General features: G+C 40.1%; 4 protein-coding genes across 8 annotated transcripts in view; 1 reads left to right on the forward strand and 3 right to left on the reverse strand.

Moving 5' to 3' along the window:
- Positions 1–25959, reverse strand: part of LOC123762887 (uncharacterized) — a 226765-nt gene that overhangs the window by 79878 nt on the left and 120928 nt on the right. The window lies entirely within an intron of this gene.
- On the forward strand, positions 68–20431 carry LOC123773491 (protein O-linked-mannose beta-1,2-N-acetylglucosaminyltransferase 1). 4 transcript variants are annotated; one of them, XM_069301992.1, is made up of 4 exons: positions 68–1915; positions 16019–16111; positions 17273–17426; positions 17803–20431. In XM_069301992.1, exons 2-4 carry the CDS (start codon positions 16020–16022, stop codon positions 19426–19428), a joined length of 1872 nt encoding a protein of 623 aa, XP_069158093.1. In that variant the 5' UTR covers positions 68–1915; position 16019; the 3' UTR covers positions 19429–20431. The 4 variants fall into 4 exon arrangements, with proteins under 4 accessions (XP_069158093.1, XP_069158092.1, XP_045623267.1 ...); XM_069301991.1 differs by lacking the exon at positions 68–1915 and adding an exon at positions 7603–7966; XM_045767311.2 differs by lacking the exon at positions 68–1915 and adding an exon at positions 14470–15028.
- Positions 3973–25430, reverse strand: LOC138350758 (trypsin-1-like). Of its 2 annotated transcripts, none has more exons than XM_069302000.1 (6): positions 25321–25430; positions 11495–11583; positions 9506–9637; positions 7496–7605; positions 5410–5560; positions 3973–4193 (listed from the first exon to the last, which is right to left on the reverse strand). In XM_069302000.1, the coding sequence occupies exons 3-6, from the start codon at positions 9565–9567 to the stop codon at positions 4007–4009; spliced, it is 510 nt and encodes a 169-aa protein (XP_069158101.1). In that variant the 5' UTR covers positions 9568–9637; positions 11495–11583; positions 25321–25430; the 3' UTR covers positions 3973–4006. The 2 variants fall into 2 exon arrangements, with proteins under 2 accessions (XP_069158101.1, XP_069158100.1); XM_069301999.1 differs by lacking the exon at positions 25321–25430 and adding an exon at positions 25179–25318.
- LOC138350756 (protein O-linked-mannose beta-1,4-N-acetylglucosaminyltransferase 2-like) lies at positions 20557–25290 on the reverse strand. The gene is made up of 2 exons (XM_069301989.1): positions 25166–25290; positions 20557–23521 (listed from the first exon to the last, which is right to left on the reverse strand). Exon 2 carries the CDS (start codon positions 23500–23502, stop codon positions 21427–21429), a length of 2076 nt encoding a protein of 691 aa, XP_069158090.1. The 5' UTR covers positions 23503–23521; positions 25166–25290; the 3' UTR covers positions 20557–21426.

Here is a 25959-nt window from a genome sequence, read left to right on the forward strand (position 1 = left end):
ATTTCCAAATGGTCCTGTATCAATCTATACACTATGTCTTTAACACCTTGCCTTTGGGAATTCCATATCTTTCCAGATCATCAAGTGGCACTCCATGAAAATATAGCCAAATAAAGGAATTATGACAGAAAACTAGCAGTTTGTCAAGTACAAAGTCAACAAATAAATAAGCATGTTAATTGTTGGCAAGAAATGAGCGAGCATTTTTTTTTAATTAGGCGATATCACTATGTACTTACAAAATAGTAACGGGAACCAACGAAATTGAGAAGGAAGAATTCCAGAGATCTGTAACTTAAAGAACAAGAGGTAATAAATTTAAGTTAATTAACACTTTTCTGGATTTTCGACTTGGAATTACGGGCGTTTTCCCTAACCGCTTGTCGGATCACGACGTAAATTTACGGTGCGGTTTAAAATATTTGTAAAAAATCCAGTTTAAATCCGATTTACTTGGGGTTTGTTTCAAACTCCGCGCCATGAAATTCCCGTTCTCTCGGGTAGGCCGCAAGTCACGTCGGCCTACTGGGTCACGTGACAGGCCGTGACCCAGTGATCCGTCACGTGATCGGATCTCTCTCCCCTCGGCCGCCAAACTCGCACGTTTTCAAGGATTATTACCCGTTTGTGTGTGTTTATAACCCACTAAATTCATCAATAATGGATCCAGCACCAGGCCCAAGCGGTGTTTCGGCTACAGGAGCCTCAGAATCAAGTGGAAAAGACAGGATTACCGCCATCTACAGGAGGTTTGCTGGTATGAGGCTCACTCCCACCAAGATTCCCAATGTCTTGGATGCCTTTGATCAAGCTGAAAATGAACGAAGTGATGCAGAAGGTGAGGATGTAGAAGAAGAATTTGAAATTGGGGGCCATAGACCCCTTGGGGATGACTCAACAGAGGATGAGACTGAAAGCCAAACTGAGGAGGAGGAGGAGGGGGCGAGTTGCGGGCGACAAGCGAGTTGTCTCTATGATTACCAACCTACACAATGCAGACACAAAGAAAGTTCAGAAAAGAAAACGAGTTCGCAGGGCAGATGGAACAGTAAGACTACAGCAGGTTGTGGTGAACTAACCACAGGCAATTGTTGACTACAATAAGTTCATGAAGGGTGTTGACCACTTTGATCAAATGGTAAAGTATTACCATTTCGCCAGGAAATGTCACAAGTGGACCAAGAAAATAACATTTTATTTCTTGCAAATGGCATTGCAAAACGCTTATGCATTGTAGAAGGCCAACACAGATGATCGAAGGAAACTAACTCTGCTCCAGTTCCATGAAGTTGCTATTTGGTCTTTATTGAAATTTGACAAGGCAGAGTGGCCTGCAACAACTACACCATCTCCACATCTAGTTCATGCTCCAGACATAAATGATGACACTGGTCCTGTGTATCCTGCTGCTGACCCGTCAACACCTGGCCCGTCGGGTGTGAGGCGCCCTCTCTTCACGTCTACACCTAGTGCTGAAGCTGAATCTGATGAAGATAATTCATATTCCACATTAGTGTTTCAAAACAATAGTGAGAGCGACGATTCAGACAGTAGTTTATTGCCAACCCAGAGACAACAGCGACGTGTTGTTATAGCAGAGACTCGCCTGAACTATAAATTGAAACATGAGCTGGTAAAAATCCCCAAACGTCGCAGGTGTGAAGTGTGTGCAAAGTCGGGTATCAGGAAGGAAACTGGTATAGCGTGCAAGACATGCGATGTTCCACTTTGCGTCATACCTTGTTACACCACTTATCACAGGAAAAGGGTGTATTGGGTGGACAAGAAATAACCACCCGCACCAGCTTCACTCCACCTAGGAACATCTGTTGAGCAACTTCAGGAATCAGTACCTGAAGGAGGTGGAGTGGAGATAAAATGCTCAACTTATTTTACTACAATCGTCTTTGCTTTGGTAAGTACACATAATTGTCTTAGATTGTTTCAGTATTGTAGTCTATTTTCTTAGGAATATTTTGATACCTAAATGAGAACTGTAGCACGAGAACTAAAGTAAGTATACAAGAAACAAGAGAAACTTTTTTTGTGGGTGTTGCGGGTGTGAGTTGGAGTGTCAAGAGCGGGTTCCGGTTGTGTGTTTTCCGTCATCTCAACAGCTGTGAATTCCAAGGAATTGTATTTGATATGCATATGTCTGTTTAGGGAATTTTATTTCGAACACTATACAAAAGAAAAAAACGGTGTGAAACAAGTATAAACTTGAAAAACATGAGCAAAGTAAAAACTTTTGACGCTCACGGGTACAAACACGCGTAAGATTTTATTCGCCGCAAATTTATTTGACGCTGTGTTGGCCAACTCTACCCATGTTCTTATAGAACTTTCTATTGCGAACACATTGCTATAAAAATGAAATACGTAGCTCCAGAAATAATGTCAGGACAGTGAAATAAGTATAAACATTCAAAGCGCTGCATCACACCAGTGTCGTCGCTGCTGAAATCACGGCTAACGCTTCGCCCAGTTCCCACACTCGTGCGGGTCACCCGATACCATAATTAGACATTGATAGGCGTATGTCTGGGTGGGGAATTTTATTGCGAGTTCAGTGATATCAAAATGAGCGCTGTAGGATGACTGTGAGGCTGGCAACAAACGAAAGAGTATGAACATTTACTTCCTGTTTGGGTGTCACGGCGAGTCATCTTCGTGTTTATTTACTTCGTGGTGGGATACCAAATGCTTGGGTGACATTTTATGCATATGATCTTGTAGAGAATTTTATTGCCAACGCATTGATACCAAAATGAAAAACGTAGCTCGAGAATTGATGTTAAGAGCGTGAAAAGATTATACACTTTTTTGTGTTTACGCTTGAGCGCCCAGAACGCCGCGCGCACAACCCGCTTTATTTTCAGCAAGTGCCGCGCGCACTAAAGTGTTAAACAAAGCTGCTGAAGAGATGTAAGAAAATTAACTTTTGCAAACACATTGGTAGAGTTGGAACATGTTAAGCGAAAAGGTGGTGGAGGCCTATATTGATAGTACTTTCAAAGTGTTATATGACAGAGTACTCAAAAGATGGGACACCATGAGCATAACTCTCATCCTGTAACTACACTTTAGTAATTACTGTACTTAATTTATGTATGTGCTACATAGTCTAACCAGCTTCATGACATCTTTTGATAACAATTTACTGTGCATAATATAAAATCTACCACTAACTATGCTGAGTAAGTTATGAAAAAATTAATGAAAAATGTTTCTTTTATAGAAATTCCAAAATCATTGAATACTTGTATCAGATGCATCATCACTGAATGCAGAAAATGATTCATCTATGTATCATTTACAGTGGTACCTCGGAATATGAGCGTCCCTGTTTGCGAGTTTTTCAGATTACGAGCAGGATTTGCTCGAAAAATTTACATCGGAGTACAAGCGTTGCCTCGGAATACGAGGGTGTTGATACGCGTACAGGCCGACTAGCGCGTGGTGGCACGGCGATCGCGCCTCAGTTTACCAGTGCCTCGCGCCCAGTGACTATCTCGCCTGAATTCTTCACAAGGATTTAGTTTTTGTCGGAAGTGCTAGTCACATGAAGTGTTGGTTTTTGGTTTCTTGCTAGGGGAGTTATTTTGATCTTTTGGAATGTAGATTGGACAGGCTAACCAGACAGTGGTCTGTTTTGATTCGCCCACCTTTTTGGGTCCCTCCCGGGTCAATGGTAATTATGACATATTATAAATGTAAAGTTCTCATAGGCCATGGCTCCCTGCGCCTCTCTGAGGGGACCAGGTTCTGGCTCGTGATTCCCGGGAGGCATAAGAACTCCTGCGAATGATGACCCCAAACTAATATAGCACATATCAGTTCAAACAGCTTCAGGAAGTCTCTAGGGCTTGCCCAGAAAATGGTATTTCATTACATTCAATGCTGGGTTTTGTCCTCCATGTACCTGATATTTTAAAGAACCATTAGCATAATTTGGGATAACAAAATACATAATTTTCCAGCATGCTTCCAAAAATCATACAGCACTTTATTCTTTTAAACTAGTGACATGTGAGTGGATCCAATCAATGAAGTAAGACACCTCTGTGTAGACATCAGGGAGGCCAGGTCGAGCACAGCCATAGCTCCAGGACACCACTCCAAATAATGACGCTTCACAAGCTAATGGTCCCCCTGAGTCACCCTGGCAGATTCCCTTCCCACCTTCCTCAAGCCTGGCCATGCAAAATAAAAAAAAACTTCATTAAAATTGGGTGCAAGTGAATATAAAAACTCTGGTAAGAAAAAAGACTACTCAGATGATCCCAAAGGCAATATCTTTTGGCCCAATTGGACAATATTATGACACTAAGAGCAGGGTGCCATTCTGCAATAGTACAACAGGAACTTTGTCAGATGTTCCAGGCATGTCACACTGCTGCTAGGTATGCTCTGAAGAATAGAATAGTGAAAAGTACGCCTATGAGCAATAATTTTGGTTTTCTCAATTATTGCTCATAGGCGTACATTTTCCTCATGACCTTGCTCATAGGTGTAGCTATACAGTATTTCCGTAAACTTGGCAATGCCCGGCTTCCGTTGACAAATATATTCCCATGCCCGTGATTAACAATTGCTTGTAGGTGTAGTCAAATTTTCTATGGAGATTAAACGGCTCTCCTGTCATCCTTAATTTTAGTTACCTTAGCAATGCATAGTTCTAGCCATCCCTAATATTCAGTGACGTCATCAGCCAGTCATCCTCCCTCAATCAGTCCATTATCAATTAATGCATATTTTACAAAATTACTGATGGAATTACATGCCTGTGCCCTATATAGTTTGTTCAAGTAAGCACACACACTATTACCTTAATGACAGCCTTAATGGTTTTGTTACCAGCAATATAAGGCAGCAGTTCAATACAAGGTGTACAAGTAAATTGTTGTAGCAGATGTTAAACTACACCCAGACCACCAATCAGGAGACCTAGTCAGAGACTGGCCATGGAGTTCATCCTTGGAACAACCATGAGGTAACCACTCACTGGGGTCTGATTACAATAATCCGTCCCCTTTAATCATTTGTGCTAACACACGTGTAACAAGTGCGCAATGAACTAATTCACAGGTAGAAGAGACAACAATACGCAGGTAGAAGAGACAGCAATACGCAGGTAGAAGAGACAGCAATACGCAGGTAGAAGAGACAGCAATACGCAGGTAGAAGAGACAGCAATACGCAGGTAGAAGAGAGAGCATTACACAGGTAGGTAGGAGAGGTAGAAGGAAAGGGAACTATTAGGAGAAAGTGCCAAGCCATTATATACAGGTAGAAGAAAAACTAAGACCAATTAGAAATATAACACAGATGGAAGTGATAGACACACAGGTAGGAGAGACAGTAACACACAAATAGAAGAGAAACAAATACATGAATGTGGGAACAAACCCTGCACATAGCATGGAGTCCATAATCTCATCCTGGGTGTAGGCTTCTCGGCAGTCATGATCGGTGAGGACGGGCACTTGAGTGTAGAGCAGTATGGTAGATGCTTTTCCCCCCTCCGTGGTCCTTCCCCACCCTGACACATTGCACAACTCTGCTGGGGCCAGTGGTCATTGAGGAAGGAGGAGGACAGGTTTAAGGAAAGTTACAAGGTGATGAAACACTGGCAATACAGTATTACAGTATTAGTATTGTTACGGTAATTTCCTGCTTAGGCCGTAGTTCCTGCCTGTTCCCTCATCTGCCTATTCACCAACGTATCTGCATGCTCCAACATAAGGAATCAACATCAGTGACAACAATAATACATGTTCAAAACGTATTGGGTGGCTAGACAGACCCCCCCCCCTCCTCCCTCCACCTTATAGTACACAAGACACCTGCTGTCTGGGTAGGGGCTCAGACGCCACTCGCTAACTGCTTGTTTAACTGCAGACCGATGGTTACCTACAAGATTCGTGCCATCTCTGACGTCATTGGCCCATATATATACAGCTCGCCGGCTTCCAGTCAGAATACACTTCGTGCCCTCAGTAGTAACATCTACTCTCACCTCCCCGGGAGAGAGTAGATGCGCACCTCTTTTTTGATTAACATAAAAATTTCTCCTGTATTTATATTTCTTTTAAATTTTGTGTAAAGCCAAGTGTCTAAGGGTGTTTTGTTTTTCATTATTTTGTGTTATTTAAACATTTAATATAACAAAAATGACTTAAGTTTTTTTATTCGCTTTGATTTTCACCCACAGCTCTCACACGGTAGAGGTCATAAGCAGTTTTTCTTTATTTATTTTTTTAATAATGTGCGGTTGGCACAACACCAGCCAGAATAGCCACTGCTCTATTACAGATTCTCGTCACAGTATCAACAAATCAAAATATGGGTGTAAAACAGGAAAATGACAAAATGCGTAGACAACTTTTCGAAACATTGAAAAAGAGTACAAATAAGGTGATAAAAGATTTTTAAAGACTAATATGAAAGATGGATAAAATGGGTATTAACACAACACGAGGGAGGTAGCAAAGCATTTGTAATAGCAAAAAAATCATACTAACAACATAATACTGTATTTAGATCTCCAGTTTTATGGAGAAAATTAATTGCAAAACCCAGATTAATATGGATTTAGAACTGGAAGATCTTGCCTTTCACATATACTCAAGCCCAACAAAATGAAATTTTAGAGGAAAACCAAAATGCATATTACAGTATATACAAAGCCTTTGCAAAATCATTTGATTATAGAGTGATAGTTTACAAAATAAGGTTCAAAGGAGTGATAGTTTACAAAATAAGGCAAGAAAAGTGGGGTCATGGATAGTCAGTTTTCTATCAAACATTATGCAGAGTAACAGTTACCCAAACAAAATCAAGTCTGAACACAATGAAAAGCTCACACACATTGTTCTTATGCCACTACTGTCTCATCCTCATTTCAGACAAAAATACAAATCACAGCTTCATGTCATCTTTTCCAGGTGATACCAAAATTATTATATGAAAATTACCTCAGTAGAAGATAATATAATCTTTCTCTCCCATTCCATGAAAGAAAGTTAGTCAATATTAAATTTAGCACTAATAGCAGGATTATTAAAAATTTCTTATCAATTAAATTAATTCCACATTGAATCCCATTGAGAATTATCAGCGTTAATATTTCAAAATAGCATAAGGATTAGCGAACTGTAATACAGTACTGTACATGTTATGAGCACGAGAGATTCTCCACTATAGCTCCAGCAACTCTTACATTATAATTAGTATAGAGTCTGAGAATGTCTGATAATGGATCACCATGCTTCAAGCATGAAATTAAATTTAGTTTGTAAGCAACATCACAGGCATATGTGCTGTCAAGTAGCAATAGACCTGCGTGCCAATAATTCGATAACTGTGTATAATATATTCATCTTTGTATACTGGCATTATAGTACAGTACATGCTGTATGTTTCTGTACTCAAACGTTCTTATTCACAAATGGGCTTTAATTAAACTTATATGTGGATAAAAGACATACATTACCTCCTGTCACATTCTTGTCGAACTGGGGCAGATCTAACTGGTTCACGAACTCATTGTAGACAAACGGTTCCTCCAAACGCAGTATGGCAATGTCGTTCTCGTAGGTAATCCTGTGCAATATTTCTTCATTATCAATTTTTAATCTAAATTTTGTTCAATCAAACAAACAATTGGCAAGAATATATTGACAAATATATGTTTTAAGAACGAAAGTGTTCGATTGTATTAATGTCTTGAGCAACAATTATGCTAATTACAGTATTGACCCCAGAAGAGGGTGGCTAGGAAAGAGTGTAATAATAAAAGTATGCAGAGTGGAAGATGGGAGAGAGGATGATGGAGGTGGAGCGTAACATACGGATCATAGTAAGGGTACTCTATGATGAAGTTGATGTTTTGCACCTGCTCATCACCATCCAACTCATGGAGGTCTTGTTCCCCTGCCACCACCTGCACGTGTTGCAAAGAAAGGTAATGATTATGTACCATATACAGTACATCATACATAAATTAGTACCGATATTGTCTACAGTAGCGTTGTTAGAATTTAAAGCACTTGTGTTTTCATAAATATAATGAACATGTCACTCGAACAATGTGCCTGCAGAGTTAATTAAAAATTATTTATATATACCTGTAGTATGTTTTACTGAATATGACTAAAATAATTAGGTCAATGTTTTATGGCACGAATCTTTCCTGTATTTCCAAAGTTCTTCACTTGGGAAGGAAAGTGAAAAAAATAACTTGCTAAATTTAATTTTACACCTATCAGTAATGGGCCAACGTAGCATCCTCAGAGTAAAGTGAAAGTGAATAAAAAAATAGGTGAAGATGGTGCTGTCAAGGACAGAAGGCTTTCTTTCTGAAGGTACTATTTAGGAACTCCTTAATTATGGAAATCTATTTGTAAGCCCTGTCAAGGTTTGGCCAAGATGGTCCCTAACATTATATTTATATTACATACATATATATATAATATATATATATATAATAAATAAATAAAATACTTGCATGGGCACCAGTAATAAAACATAATCTTCCAGGAAGGTGCTGCCATAAAACTGCATATATGAGTACATCAGGGAAAATAAGTCCCAGAATTAAGGCTTACATTAATTTTTTACTTGAAATAGTGATCACTTGATGTGTGTGGTGACTAGGAGTCATGAAAATGTTCACCCTAGGGGAAGGCTGACTAAAATGAGGGGAGGGAATTATCAGGGGGAAAGTGCCAAGCCATTACGACTATATAGCACTTAGAAGGGATCAGGATAAGGATGTGGGATGGGATAGGGGAAAGAACGGTGTTCAACCACTTGGGCATTTGAACGCCGACCTGCTCGGCATTCAATCGCCAGGAATTGAACGCCGACCTGCATGAAGCGAAACCATTGCTTTACCGACCAGCCAAAATGAATGAGCACCTTGACTGTTAGAATGGGACCACTACAGTCTCTAAGCTGAGCAGTTTACATCTGTGATGAGCCAGCTATATATACAAGTTTTAATTTACATAAAATATCCCCAACACCCATCCAGTAGGTGGCAGTGGAATGTTTACAATCACGTGCATGCACTTTCTACAGTAAGCAAACTTGGGATATTTGGCTAACATTTCTGCTAGTACATAATTTTTAATGAAATAACAGCCTGAGCATTTTTTATTAACTGAAATATTTCTTTCGAAATCATAGTTTACCCCTTAATAATATTATTACCCTTAATAATGTTTATCCTTAACATTATTCAGTATTGACAACATAAATTTCTTTGGTCTAGTTTTACCTATGTTATCATCAGCTTTGCATTAGTTAAAATTAGTTTTAATAAATTTGGTAAATGTAATTTGACAATTAGATTGGATGATGCCACACATCTTGAGTCATTTTGAGCAGTTCTGTACCCAATTTTCATCTTTTTATATTTTCCAAAGACATCTGTTTTTGCAGCCATATCACTTACACAGTATTATATTTGCATGTACAACATTTGCAAGTATAATCTTACCCGTAATCCTTGTGGGGAAGTAAAGTCAGCTCCCTCAACACAGTGGGCGGCAGTGATGACATAGCTGGGATCGATGATGGTACCTCCACAAAAGTGCTTCCACACACCCAGGATCCTCTCTTGGAAACTCACCTGGGGGATGTATACATACATTATGGAGTTGGGTTCATGCTCAACTCACAATCGGGAATTCTGGGTTCAAATCCTAGGTGGAATAGAAATGGTTGGCTGCATTTCCTGTCACCTAATACACCTATTCACCTTGAACTTAATAGGTACTCAGGAGTTGGTCAGCTTGTTGTGGGGTTGTATCCTGGGAAAGGTCAGTAGTTTGACCTTGGCTCAATATAATCCTAACATGAACAAATCCACAAAGGCTGTGATGAGGGTTCAAACTATGTCCGGGATGATCCCAGACGCGCCTTAGTCGACTGCGCCACAACATGGTTAAAAGAATTGCAACCTTGAGTGCTACTGCCCTCACAAGGCTCCACCTTGTGAAGACAGTAAAACCCTGGTCTGTGCTTTGGAGAAGCTGTGTGAACCTTGTGAGGGCAGTAGCATTCCAGGTTTCAATTCTTTTAACCATGTCGTGGTGTAGTCGACTAAGGCGCGTCTGGGATTATCCCGGACGTAGATTCGAGCCCAAATCACGGCCCTTGTGGATTTGTTCCTTTCATGCATCACACTATTGTGATTTCTGTGTGAAATCCTAAGATGTATCTACACTGGCTGCCTGTACCTGTACTAAATGCATTATTCTATAATGATACACAGCCTCTGCACTTTACATGTAAATAATCACCAGTGTTATGTTTTCATCATTACAACATTTTCATGGGGTGCAACAAAGTTAATACTCTTATTTGGCAATATATGACTTGAAGAACGTGAGTGAGTCCCAGCTGTGTTTGGATACAGGTAGAGTACCATGATGACCAACAGGTTTCTTTCCTATTTTTGTGTTTCTTATCTCCTTCAAACATACAGCACAGGGTGTTGTACTGTACATGCTTATTGCAATGTGTTCATTAAAAGGAGGGTTGATGTTGCCCTTTAAATTCTCTGCTTGGAGTATTAGACTTAATCATTCACTACATCAACCACACTAACCATGAACCTGTAGAATCGACACAATCATACTGGCAAAACCTCCGCAGCAGTACTCCGCCACCTCATATAATAAGGTGTTGAATTTACCTGAGGGCCACTAACATTGATGGCCTCTATGAGGACAGGATGCCGGGAGATTGTCCAAGGTCCCCCCTATTTGCCTTGATGATCTTTTCCAGCTGTACTTTAATTAAAAGTTAAGTTTTTTGCATTTACAGCTTCGGCGGGTAGGCGGTTCCAATGGTTTATAACCGTATGGGTGAAAAAGCCTCTCCTGTTCTCAGTCCTACATTGTGGCTTGTTGACCTTGAAACCGTTGCTCAATCGGGATGGACGGTAGAGCGCCGGTCTCGCATCATGCAGGTTGGCGTTCAATCCCCGACCATCAAAGTGGTTGGCACCATTCCATTCCCCCGTCTCATCCCAAATCCTTATCCTGACCCCTTCCAAGTGCTATATAGTCGTAATGGCTTGGCACTTTTCCCTGATAATTCTCTCCCCTCATTTTAGTTAAAGGTACGCTTGATTATTCCAAGTGTTTGGTTAGCTTTTTTGACTGTTGACCCTACCTGCTGTGCAACTTTCATTGAGTGGTGGATTTTGACTCCAAGGTCCTTTTCTTCATCAATCTGCTGTAATGTAATGTTAATTTTTGGTAGTTGTGGCATGGAATGCTATGCCCCGCATGCAGGGTCTTGCATTTGTCAATATTAAAAAGCATTTGCCAGTCTTCTGACCATTTATAGAGTTCATGAATACTTCCCATTCCATTCCTCACAGCTTATTGTGCACATTTTGCACTCAAAATTCCCAACGAAAAAGCAGAGTCATACCGAGTACCAAAGCTACCGACAGTGTCCTGTACTCTTGGCTCACCTGATATGGAAACTGCCCTTTTGCTGCCACCTCGCCTCCAACGACCTTCACACCAGCATTGAGCAGGTGTACTGGGACCGAAGGTGATCCTGTGACAAAGATGGTTTATATCACACACAGATACTCTAATTCTTCTTGACTGAACTCTCTTTGAATGTGGAAAAGTAATAAAGACCGTAACTTCTACACGACCAGAAAAATAAGAAATAATGTGTTTTATATATGGTGTGAACGAGGTGTGTGAGGTTACTATGACAATTTTAATGTCGGTACAAGTTTTAGACCATACTGGAACACTGAGGGGTATGGTCAAATCGTATACAAGATGGTTCGACAAAGCCCATTTTCTAATTGTTAAAACTGTACATATAGTTAAGTTAGACTTGGCTGTGGTTGGTTTTAAAATTTGTTGCTGGACTGTCTTGTGCACTGTGACGCGTGTCCCCAGTTGATACCCCAGTCGATCAATAAAGATCGACTGGGGTACTTAATTAATCCATGGGGGATTAATGAGGTAACAGTAGATGAGAATCAAGAGCAGCAGTAGATGAGAATCAAAGGTAACATTACCTGGGAACATCAACCCAACTTCCTGTGTTGGTAGTTAAAGCAAAGATATGTACCATCGTACATATCTTGACATTAAAGGCGATTAGAAAGTAGAAATACTGTACAGTATGTGCTATTGAATTTGGACAAACCGGAAAAGATTTTGAATGATGTTGCAAAGAAAACCTAAACTTCCAAGGCCTAATACACACTATCTGAGGCCTAATATAGTACACATGTGCTATACTAGGCCTACGAATATTTAAGATTGGTTTTTAATTTTATTTTTTCGGACTCTAAAGTGAATACTATTAAATTCTACAATCTAATTGTCCATTGCGTCAATGTACGACCGGACATTAGCGTGGAGCCCCCATACATTTGTTCATGGTAGGGGGAGGAGGGAATTCTAGGGACATCGCTAGCCACGTTTCACTAATTTCGTACGGATATCTTGGACAACCTATTTGTAACACGTCGCATTTTGATGTATACTGTACCCAAGGCAGTACACATGTACAACTGATGTACAAGAAAACGGTAGGGCTCGCAAGATTTTCATATTGTTTCTCTTTCTGTCCGTGCTTATTCTAGTTGGTTAGGTTAGGGCACTTTAGTACAACATTTTCTTGACGTTGGTAATGTTCGTGAGAACGAGCTGCCATGGGAACAATTAATCAATACTTAATGTAACCCTCAACAAAGGTAGTTGAATACAGTATTAAGAGTGGACAAATTCTGACTTGGGTTGACAAATACAGTATCAAGAGTGGACAAATTCTGACTTGGGTGGACAAATACAGTATCAAGAGTGGACAAATTCTGACTTGGGTGGACAAATACAGCATCAAGAGTGGACAAATTCTGACTTGGGTTGACAAATACAGTATCAAGAGTGGACAAATTCTGACTTGGGTGGACAAATACAGTATCAAGAGTGGACAAATTCTGACTTGGGTTGACAAATACAGTATCAAGAGTGGACAAATTCTGACTTGGGTGGACAAATACAGTATCAAGAGTGGACAAATTCTGACTTGGGTGGACAAATACAGTATCAAGAGTGGACAAATTCTGACTTGGGTTGACAAATACAGTATCAAGAGTGGACAAATTCTGACTTGGGTTGACAAATACAGTATCAAGAGTGGAGAAGCACTAACTTGGGTGGATGAATATACTGCCGCAGAATATAATAAAAGCTTACCTAAGGCTGAAAGGCTGAGTGTGAATACTACCAGAAGCCGAGAGCCAAACATGATGGTTGCCGTAACATAAATAAGAGGAACAATTAATATGGTCAACACTGATAAGGTAACTATCTTCACAACACATGTTCAGATTCTCGCTATGGTTTTTCTTAGTAAGATACCAGCTGATAAACTGAAATAAAGTTCAAAGTACTTTATTTTGTTCATGTTTACAGCCCTAATCTCGAGAAATATAAATCGTAAAAAAATATAGCTTTTTTGAAACTGCATGTCAATTGAGGTAAAATGCATTTTGTTTATGCAAAAAGGTACTTTGGATTTTTGAATGGACATAACACTGACGTTTTTACATTGTTGCAAACCCACTAACACGCATAGCATTTCGGGCAACCCCTCATTCTAACAGATAATTATAAGTCGGATATTTGTAGCAAAATTTGAAGAATATTAATGAGTACATTGTAGTAAAATTCGAAGAGGCATGAGCGAGGAGCGTCAGAGGCAGAACATTCCTAGAAGAGAGCCAGAGTGCAAGGGGGAGGGGGGGGGGGGGGTTATTGTGAAAATCTTGGTTCGGCTTCAGTGGAAGTAAGGAAACCCTCGTGTGTTCAGTAGAACTCTAGATTACAATCATTCTACCATGGCGTGGTCTAGCGTGTGTGGGGGGGGAACACCCACCGCATAGGTTCGAACCCTCATCATGGATCCTACCTATTATTGTTATTATTATTATTATTATTATTATATATAGCTGCCTCCGGAGGCATCAGTAAAAATCTCGTGCGAGAGGTGATTCATTATGTACCCCATACTTATCCAATTGTGGGTAGCATCCTGAGACAGGTCGTTGGATAAGTAGACATCAGTTATCTTAGTGACAGTCTTCCTGTTTCAGTAAACCATGAAGCGATAGCAGATATCACTGACAAAGAGTCATAGACACGAAACCAGTAACGAAGGGAGTCAACGTGGCATAATATGGTCCTGCAATACGGTACTAGGCTTCCTCAGAACATGTCACAACACGTATTTAAATCTTTATCATACACAATTAACGTCATCTCGCCGATCTAGTAATGTTTCTCTGGCATACAAAATCCATCATGTACGGTGAGGGAGGATGGGAAGATCTGTGGCATGGTTTTCCCCTGCCACGGGTTTTCCCTGGGGGGGGGCAGGGTTTTCCCCTGCCACAGGGGTTTTCCCTGGGGGCCAGGGTTTTCCAGGGACAGGCAGGATTGGCAGGGGGATCTGTGAGGGTTTTCCTGGTGCGGCCGCCTCATCTGGCGACTGAGGCGGCCGCACCAGGAAAACCTGACCAGATACTCACTGGTCACCAACGTTACGCCAGACGGACTTCCTCGTTTCACTCAGTCTTATTAATTTGAGCTGCCTCTCGGTAACGTAAACTCCACCAGCAGTCCCATCCGACAAGTTTTCCAATTACACCAACATACGCAGTGGTTATCATAGCAATTAAGAGCAACATGTATTGCTTTCCTGAACCAGAGTGGAAGGCGTGTACAGTGTGATGAGTTGACAGGTATAGTACACTGACCAACATGACAATGTCGAGACTGAAAATGAGATTTCAATAATAGTGTCACCAGGCTGCAATGAAAGTTAGATGACAGTGAGCGATTTAAGAGGAAGGGTGACGAAACATGAGGTGCTGGGGACATATAACAGTGATATTGTTGACGGTTGTGGTAGATGAAGCGCAGCCATCCTTCCACTGTCACCACATGACACCAGCCTCCAACCCTCACCAACGGTGATGTATCTTTTAAATTAACAAAAACAATCTATATTATTTTACACCATTTCTCATAGTTAATATTACCGAATGATTCCTTATCTTGGTCCTTTATACTGTACCCCCATACTCGTCCTGTGAGCGGTAGCGGAGAAGGATAAGTATGGGGTCATCCCCATTAAGATTCTCTGTGCCCTCTGTAGCCCTCAATGTGGTACACAGGGTACAAAAGATCTTAATCAAACCTCGGCGGAGATTTTTACATTAATAATTACATTTAACCTGTACACTTTATAAGGTCAACTAGTTACAAAAAATAATTTCAGTATCTATATATTTACAATTAATTACTTTACATTAATGGTAGATCTTTTGCTAAATATTTTAAATTTTAGACGTGGGGCATATTACAGTCATAGAAAAAGTTGTTGATATTATTAGTCTTCACATTACCTAACCTATCCATAATCTTATGTGTGTCATTTATCTACTAAAAGCAAAATATGGATACAGTGCAACAATTTCAGATATTTTTATCATTTGTAATAAGATGTTTGCCATTTCATGCCGTGAGAATTTAGATTTGTCTCTAAATGGCAAAAATGTTAAGTCCAAGATGTAATACTCTATAGTGTGTATCAGTCTATATCCACACACACTTTACACTTTACTTCGTCTAGATCCCTGGATAAGCCAAGCTGTCAGAGATACTTGTAGCCAACTCGTATTCGAGCACTGTACTGTTTTCTTTATTGATTGTTGCCGCTGGAGGAGGCTAGTTAATTGTGCACCCCATACATATCGTGTGAAGGGGTAGGGTTTATATCAATCTAAGGCTTGGGTTACTCTTAACTAGCTTTTTGGATGAGACGGTATTAATAATTTGTAAAGGGGTGATGCCGTCCGGTGAGGGGAATTAATTACCGCTGCTATCTTTATTAGATAAGATTGTGAATCCTATACATTATGCTTCACGTTTATATTGATGTATTTGTGTGTGTGGTTCAGGATGGTGAGCGTGGCGGTGTGGTCTGGCGAGCGAGGCTGGGGGCTGGATGTGGACGCCTGCCAGTGTCAGTCTCTCCTCCACAACACCCTCAGGTAATACTATCTCACATACTTTTACAGTTGAATAACCTTTTCCTTGAAGCGAGATTCGTTTGACTATTTCTAGGGTTTGGTCGACTTATTTTTTACTGCAGTTCCCACTTGTGCAATTTTCAATGACTGGTGAGTTAAAGCTCTTTCTTGTATGGTCTTTTTCTTCAATCTACTGTGTGGTAGAGCTGTTTGTATGACAGCCGGGATGTGCATTGTTATACCCTATATGCAACAACTTGCAATTTTTAATGGTTTAAAGTATTTGCCAGTTTTCTAAACATTTGTTGAGTTAATAAAGATTTTTTTTGCAAGGCCTAAACATCGTTTCCGCTTCCTACTTTATTACGGATCTTAAGTGACATTTGCAAATCTGATAATATGGTTTGCAATATTTTCATCTATGTAATTGTTGTATATGACAAGAAGGAGTGGCCCAAGATAGAACCTTGAGGGACTCCACACATTTTCCATCCAGATTCATTTGCATTTAGAATATGACTCTGCTTCCTTTGCATTTACCAGTGTTTTATCCATTCTTGTATTTTACCATTTATTCCATGTGCTTGCAATTTTCTCGCCAGTCTTTCATGTGGTACCTTTTCAAACTGTATACTACGTCTACTGGAAGTGGCTTGTCTGAATAGCTGGTTACCGTTCCCACAAAATGTGGGATTCTTTGGCTAAAGAATCAAAGGCAGGTTCTTTGGCTAACTCATCAGGTCTATTGTGTATTTGCATACCAAGATATTAACAGAACAGAATAGTTTAAACTGTGTTGATGAGGTTAATGCCTTTTTCTCACTCTGCAAACAAGACGACTCATGTTCGAATCCTAGGCAGGATGGGATGATTGAACAGTTTCTTCATTATTTACTCTGTACACCCAGCGATAATTGCTGACTTGGATGAAGAGCGATTGTTGGTTCAAGCCAGATGGGTAACAAGTAGGGCAAAGCTTTAAGTGTGCTGAGGGAGGGATAGCTTTTAGCCTGTAAACAAGTCAAAACACTTCTGCTCCTGTTCAGTTAAAAGTGGTTAAGTACTAAGCACAGTAGTTTTTCATTGTACATCGTCTACTTATTTACTAATGTTAGTAGTACATCGTCTACTTACATCAGTTTATATGTATGACCAGACGAAAACAGTAATTGCTGTCAGCAGATGTGGAGGTATGGAGGACTCTGGACTTGTGAGGGAGGGATGGAAACTGCCTGATCCCACAGCTACACCACCACAGTCTCCAGCCACATCACCAACTGGCGGGATCACCCTTAACGTGCTCAACCAGCGCACAGGAGTCACCATCTTTCACAAGGTAATGGTAATCTTGGTTTGTTTTGGCCTTGTACAATAAATTTTGAGGATTGTGTACAGGAGTTGGAGTGGGTTAGTCTAAGCATATTGAAACAAATTAAATTGTGGAATCAGTGACGATCACTAACGCATGGGATAGAGTTCATTCTTCTTTTAGTTACTTCAAAAAGTAACACATTTTGTACGAGTGAATCTGAGGGCAATCCTCATGATCTAATATATGAAGGGTAAATATTTTTTGTAATTCACATTTGGTGATGGCCTCAAGGCTTCATATCAGATTACTGTACGAGTAATTTGTTAGTTATAGCAGCATCGGTCCTATAATCACCTTCCTATAGTACACAGCACTTACAGTGGTTTGTGATCATTTGCAGATATTTCCGCTGTTACAGTACTGGGCTCACTGGGCTGACCTCAAGTGGCATTTGGAGCGGGTGGCTCCGGGACGCATCGTTGTCATGACCGTCGCCGTGTCTGGCACTACAGGTCTTCGTGACACGGCTCACCTCCTCGCTCAGCTTGGTTCACTCTTCGCTCTTCATCTCACACCCACAACACACTGGACATGGATATTTATCAAGGGTGGTCGTACTATCTCCGAGACGACCATTCTTAGAGGCTATACAACACATTTTGCTCACCTTATACTTCCGCTCTTACAACTACCAACGCCGGCTACTTCTGATAAGGATCAACAGGTGCAGCAGGAGCAGCGTTGGCAGTACTGTGCAGCCCACGCTGCCATGGGTGGTCTCTGTGACGAGTACGACCCCGACCCTATGCCTGTCCCCACTCCTCCGGCCGTGGCTCACCAGTCGGCTATTGCTAGTGTGCCCGTAGTGGTCACAGCAGGAAGCAGGAATCAGTATATTTACCACACCCTAACTACCCTCCTGACCACACCAGGTGCACAACAAAACAACATTATGGTAATCCTTGGTGACGCACCGCAGTCAACAACACAGCTACTCCACCTTTTCAACATCAGCTTCACCAGACTTAACGTGCACGGAAATAACAACAATGAACTCTTTCATTACTATCGCAACGTCTTTCAATTCGTCGCCCACAAGTTCTCCAACGCTCCGGCAGTTATATTTCTCGACGAAGACGTTGAAGTTTCACCAGACTTTTTCTCTTACATGAGCCAGACGCTTTGGTTACTTCTAAAAGACCCTTCAATCTACTGCATCAACGCGTACTCGGCTACCGGTTTCTATGGAACAGCATATGATCCCAGGACGATTGTGCGAGCTAGAGTGCAGGTAGAGTGGGGCTACGCTTTGACACTTACGTTCATTAAAGAAGCAATCCGAATGTGGCCAAGTAAAACCTCAGAGGTGGATACGCTGTTTTATGACGAGTGGCTGTACATGCACGTGAGCAATGGCAGAGAATGTGTTTTTCCGGAAGTCAGCAGAACTCTCCATTTTGGTATAGGTGTCAACACTCAAGCTTGGTTTACAGAGTTATATTTCTTGTCTAAACCCCTTGTCAAGCAATCTCACATCTCCCTTGACAACGTCTGCACACTCCTACTGGAGCACTGGAAGGAGCATTTCTCGCGCAGTATCAAACAAGCTATTCCTCTTACAGGAAACCCCTGTGGTACAAATTTTGTACCGCACGTCAACACCTCCACCAATTTTGTCTTCTATTATAACATGCTCAAAATGCCAGATGGACAGCCCAACTATACCAACTTTTTTTTTGCTGCCAAATGCCTGAACGCTTGGGGCTCATCGCCCCAGGGACTGCATGAACGGGTGTTAACAGTGAGAGTGTCGAAGCTGGCCACACTTTACCTTGTGGGTGCTCCTTATTCTCCTTACGGCTACCTTCTTCCACCCTATATTCGACCGTGGGATCATGATTCAATAACTGAAGAGGACGAGGATATTATTCTAACAAAAATTAGAGAACTTGAAATGGGGAAATATGAAATTAAAAATCAAGATGTTACTAGTGACTACTTAACGAGCATTTTATTCGTAAATTAAGTAAAATGTCAACAATTCAGTTTAAATAAACCCAAAATAACTTTATAGGAATGATGAACATACAAGTGTAAGGACATATGGCGAACAAGCAAACAAAAGTGTTCATCATAGGAAATACATGTTAATTAATTTGTGTTTGGCCAGACCAGAGGGGAACATACATACAATGTGCTTGAAAGAACAAAAACAGCTTAAACTGTCTGCATACTCTGATTTTAATCCAAATAATGTTACCAAAGTTTAGGTACTATATCCCAGATGCAAAAGGCAGAAACTGACCCAAACTCAAACGAGGCTTAGCCCACCAAGGAAGCGAGGTCTGAATTCTGGAGGAGGAACCAAAAAATGTCTGCCTGTGCCATAGAAGGTGAAAGGCAGGATGGTAGAAACCTCAAGAAATAAGAAGAACCTGTGAACTGAATGTAGCCGAGTAATCGAGCTCATACATTGATGAGGGACAGGAAAAGTCCTTCCCCTGGAGCAAAATACCATCAGATAAAACCAAAATTTGGAATGGTTAAAGGGCACCCATGGACCCTCCTCGCCCTCACACCTAGACTCCAGAGGCGAGCTATGATGGCCCTGGGACCGAGCCATATTACGTCCCAAGAAGGATCAGAGCAATCCGACAAGACAAAGTCTTAAGGATGGCCCTGCACTCATCTGAGAAAAGAAGGGGGACACACTACGATGAGGAGACTTAGGAAGGTCTAATACTTTAGACATCTGTGACAAGACATATCACTGCTGCCCAGAAATGAGGTGGTCATATCATATACCCCTACACATTTGGGTGAGGCTATCCCCAAGCTTCTGGCCCCCCAACTGTGGACAGATAAATATTCTCTTATAGTATAAATATATGTATCAACATATCAACAAATAAGAATCAACAATGTTACTTGAAGTTTGCTGTTCCATTATATAACACTTAGTACTGTATTTAACACTATTGTATTTACAGTTCTTGAGCAAAATAGTAAATTCTTGTAGAATAATATTGTACAGTTGTATTTTGACAACCTTGCTACCATTTTAAAATTTATTGAACATTACACCATTTGTAATTTTTGCATATTTCTGAATTTCATGCAAAACACACAAAGGAAAAAATTTAATTTCACCAGATAAGATTAAACTTTATTACAGTATTTTATTGGGTTAAAACAATTTTATCTTTAGCTAGAAAATTAAAAAAATGGAAGATCTGACATATCACATATGAAAGTTCTGAACTTGGTAATAAAATACTTTCTGACGAAGGCAATAGTTCACTTCTTATTGATTATTCATCTAGATAATAGGATGATAAGGATAATCACTTCAGAATGCACATGAAAACCAGTGAGTCATCTTTATACCGAATCCTTGATTCCCCAAATACCAGTGATTCACCAATTTATTAAATTTTCAGGCCTAAAATCCATTAAATGAGATTAGGTAATGTTCTTGACTCACAATAAGGGATCCCAGGTTTAATTCCAGGGCAGGACAAAAAAACATTGGTCAAGTTTTCTTTCACCTAATAGTAAATTGTTGCCAGGAGTTACATACTGGGGAGGGTTAATACAGTAGTTCCATCTTGGGGGGAACCTTGATACAAGCCTAAAGTATATTATAATTATTATAATATATATATCATGCATGCAGGCTTCCTGTCCCCGGCTAAAGAAGTTATTGTGTTCACTATTTTTAATTCACGCAGCAGTCAATGGCAGAGCACATTTTCTTTCAACTCGTAAAATAATAAGCTAATTTCTGAAATTAAATAACACAACAGTGAATGAAGCATTTGGCTCCAAGATGAGTGCCAGTCACCAAATATGCAATCTAATAATTTGTAAGAATGCACTACTTAACCACCATCATATGTACTTTCACAACCCATTGTACCTTCTTGCATATACAGGTATATAAATACAGTATATAAATATTTTAAAAAAATCTATAATCTCATCAGTTAACAAAAATGTTCCATTACATGTGAAATTAAATAAATTATAAGGAACATTTTTTAAAGAAGACAGACCCCTCAATGTTATTACAAAAGCAGGTTATCCAAGTATGTACATTTTCAACTCTAAATTTAAATTTTGTTTTGAACTGTCTATCACTTACAATATTTCTTATAATAGCACTGTCACCCTCTATCTCTACAAAAACTTCAAAATAGATATCCTGGCAGTTAATATCTCTAATGTTCCAGGGGTCTTCCCATTTCAACAACAGTTCAGTATAGTGGCCAGCTTTTATGAGGTAACATTGTACTCCCTGTACTTTAGAAGGATATACTAGAAGCTGCATTTCATATTCTATAGCCTTATTTACTAAATTTTCTTCTGACATTCTTAAACTCTCCTTCAAAATTCTAGAAAATGGATCACTCTTGTATTTGGCATCACTTTCAGTGGTGTGAACTTTTGTGTCTTGATATATTCTAAACAGCCAGTTGATATTATCACAGCATTCAACATCTTTAAGCTTGCTTTCATGAAGTCTTTTAATCATATCCTCCTGTGCATCAAGTGATAAATGACTTAAACCTCCATAGAAACTGGGATATTCAGGATGATATATTGTATTATCTGGGTCCTCATTCATCCAAGGAACATGAGTGACACCAAAGCCTTTTAATTCACACATAGTTTTATACACTGTAGCAGCACTGGAATTTATCCCATAAGGCCAAATCTCTATTAAAACAGCTCCAGGTGGTAGAAACATGCCAAGAATTAGTGCTGCACCATGCATTCCAATAGCTGCACGAGCTTGAGATAATTCACCTATAAGTGTGACAAGATTATTTTCTTCAAGAGATAAAACCTTAACTTCTGAATCTTTCTGACTAGCATGTAGTCTAAGTTGGTCTTTTATAACAACAGATAGTTGATCTTCATTTAATATTTTACGGTTGTATTTTCTAGATATTAAAATCCCTAAAGGTATATTGGTTGACTGATGCTCTATATTTAACTTTTCTTTTATAAAAGCAGTAAACTGCCTTAGAAGATGACCGGAAAATGTACTCCTGACTTGAGGGCCCTGTGGTTTCCCATAACCATATTGGTACCACACACTTTGTTTGTTCAGGCCAATGTGTGCACTCTCAAAACAATACCACATCTGTCTGCTCAGTAAATTATCTGACATTAGAATAATATTTTTTGACATTACCTGATAAAGATCCCAGTAAATTGTTTTATCCATATCATCAATAAATATAAGCTTCATGTTTTCTATGCAGAGCCGATAGTTCATACAAATCTCTCTCATTGTAAAGTATATTGGTAAAAGATCATCATGAAATACATGGAGAAGATTGTCTGGCTTGAAACGAGCTATTAAAAGGCTTTCCCCATGAACAGTTTTGTATTTATATTTTGTGAAAAATGAGGTGTATGGTACAGTTGTTATTGATATTTGGAAAGCATTATGTCCAACCACAGATGACATATACAAGTGTTCTTCTAAAGTTTTGATGCTATTTATGCCATAAAGTACAGAATTTGGGCTAAGTACAAAAACAAACTCCTTTTTACCAGGATTATAATAAATATTTTGAAAGCGGCATCTTAAACCCGATTCTGGTGATGAGTAACACCAAACTGACGAAAAAGAATAAAATGGTGCCAAGTTTGCAGAAGATAACAACTGACTGTGTGGTTTGACTTTATTATGTCCACTACTGCTTTTAGCTACAATGTTATCACTTCCCCAAGTATTACCACATACAAGAACTGCAGCAGCTGTTTTTTCATGATGTAATGAACATATCTCTGTGAAGTGGAATTTTTTAGTGGCATTCCAGAATGCTAATGAATAGTGATTATGAATCCATGCATCCCTACACCAACTGTAACAATAAAAATCTTCACAGGCTGGTGATTTATTATATCCTTTAATGTGAGGTTCATTTAAAGTTCTCTTAATTCTTTCATTTGCAGTGAAAGGCACTAATTTCTTAGAATTAGGACACAAATTTAATGTTACATCGAGGCTGTTCTCATGAGCCTGACATGTTGAGAGTACAACAATCCAGGTCAGGATGATTTTGTTGATCACATCCTTCGACATTCCTATCACTGTTGCATCCCTGTAAATAAGAAAACCCCAATATTCTTGTAACAATACCGGTGAGAAAATTAATAGCATACAATACATGATTTATTTCACAATAGGGTTAAATATACAAATACTGTAGGTTGTTTACCAATTACTGTACAGTATTTATATTTTTAAGATTTACTGTATGCATACAGTCAAGCAAGACTTAAGCTAACAATATAAATAATTATGATCACATTATACCGACATAAGTTATATTAGTAATAACTTGCATCAGGACACTTGAAAATCATATCTCTTGTAACATTCAGTATTGAATATCAATGTAAGGTCACAGGGCCTCAGCTGATTAGCTATTTTTTTTACATTTGTAAGCAGATAAAAAATTATAGTTTAAAATTAATAAATAATTCAGTGTGTTGGGGGACAGTCACCCCCCCCCCTGCAAGATCAAACTACTAACCCTCCCCAGGATGCAACCCAACCCTATCAGCTGACATTAACCCCAACTAGGGGTGATTAGGCTGGGGGGGTTAGGCTGGGGGTTATGCTAGGGGGGGGGGAGGTTGATCCCCCCCAACTGGAAAGCCACCCAGTGACCCCATATGATAATGTGTTAGGCGTCTTGTAACTCTGGGTAGCCAAACAAAGGTAAAGCCAAATGGCAAAAGTCACAAAGACCCCCCTCCCCCTGAGCCCAATTGCGCAAAATCCAGCAAAGTCTTCCAGTGACCTCCAGCAGAGCAGGATCCAGATGCCCAACACACCCAAAAGGCACACCAGGAGTTCACCATGACCCAGCAACTTCCAGTACCTCTAGGCAAAACTGATGCTGGGGTGACACCAACTCCCTGCTGGGAGAGCAAAGAGCAAATTGGAAAATGGGAAAACATCTATCAACATCCCTATGACCTCAAGCATTAGAAAGTGGGTCATTGATGAGGAATGTCAGTCAGGAGTATCGTTACTAGGCAGAGCAAGTGTTCCGATGTTCGTTTGTCAACCCTACAACAAGCTGGGTACCCATTTACTGATAGGAGGACAGAGGTATTAGGCGATAGGAAATGTGCCCAACCATTTCTGTCCCGCCCAGAATGCAAACCCGGAATTCTCGATTATGAGTCAAGAACAAACCCAAATCCCAATCATTATGGACAAAGAGGAGGTGGTCGTAGGAGGGAATCAGTAATAGTGAGAATTTGTCTTGGATCCATGGAGAATCAGGACAGAAACAACAGTTGAGCAGCGGAGTTGCAGAATCTGTGGTGAGAGTGATGGACACCGCCTTGACCACTACGTGAGAGAATGTGAATATCTAAGAAACACTAGAAATATGTGTAGAATACTAAATCACACATTGAGTTAGGAAAATACTATGTCAAATGTAAATACTGTTCTTAAAAAATTTCCCCCATTTTGCACCCACAAGATAGCAAATTTCAAGAGTTGACAAATGTTAATATTCTTGTTTGATAAGCTGTTCACTTGAGACAGTTAAGGAAGTCCCAGCTGTGTCTGGATATAAGCGACTGGATGAACAACCCAATAAGTTTTCTTCCTATTGGGGGTGTTGCACACGCTGCTGTGGTGGTATGTCCACTTACAGGATGACTGGCGCTACCCAATAAACTTGCCCCTGGGGGGCAAAATTAATTAAATTAAATTAACGAACCCGATTGCATTACCAGGATCCTTGCAGGCAATGTAAAATACTGTCGAATTTTGAAATCCAGCTTGACAAGATCATCAGGATAAACGAGTCGGCTCTCTGTCCTCGTTAAGGCCACTAGAGAAATAGAGGCCTTCAGTAAATTCATTAAAGTGTACCTTGGTGAGCGGCCACCGCCGACCAGCGCCCACCTCCGCTCCTCGGCCTCTTGTTGACAGTGTTGATGGGTTAGGGGCAGCTACAGCACCGTGTGTAACCCCCCCCCCCCTCCCCTCACCACCAGCAGCACTAAACTGATCAGGATTTACCAGAATTTGACCAGATAGCAGTGACAGACTTATAATTTGTGGGGCCTTGAAGCTTAAACTGTTATAAGGGCACCTTCGCCACGCAACGTGGTATGGTAACCACTATTATTTTCCCCAGTGGGCATTATTGCACCACAGATCACAATTAAAAAAAAAATTAACATTTTAAAATACAAATTTTACATTTAAAAATGTAAACACTACATTTATCTGAATTTACCCAAGGGCCACTAACACTCTAGTGGCCTCGATGATGTCAGGAAGCCGGCGACTTGTCAAAGCCGGCTGACACACAGAAATCACAATTGTGTGATGCATGAAATGAACACATCAAATGTTCATTTGATGTATCACGCAATTGTGATTTCAGTGTGTAATAAAGTAAGGGCGAAGAGGGAGAATGGCCTATTGACATAGCTCGAGTGCATGGGGGGAGTTGTGTAAAACCCTGGTTTGTGCCTCGGGGAGGCTGCAGGATCCAGTAACTTC

Source organism: Procambarus clarkii, chromosome 47, assembly GCF_040958095.1.
Source record: "Procambarus clarkii isolate CNS0578487 chromosome 47, FALCON_Pclarkii_2.0, whole genome shotgun sequence".
NCBI classification, from domain to species: Eukaryota; Metazoa; Arthropoda; class Malacostraca; order Decapoda; family Cambaridae; genus Procambarus; species Procambarus clarkii.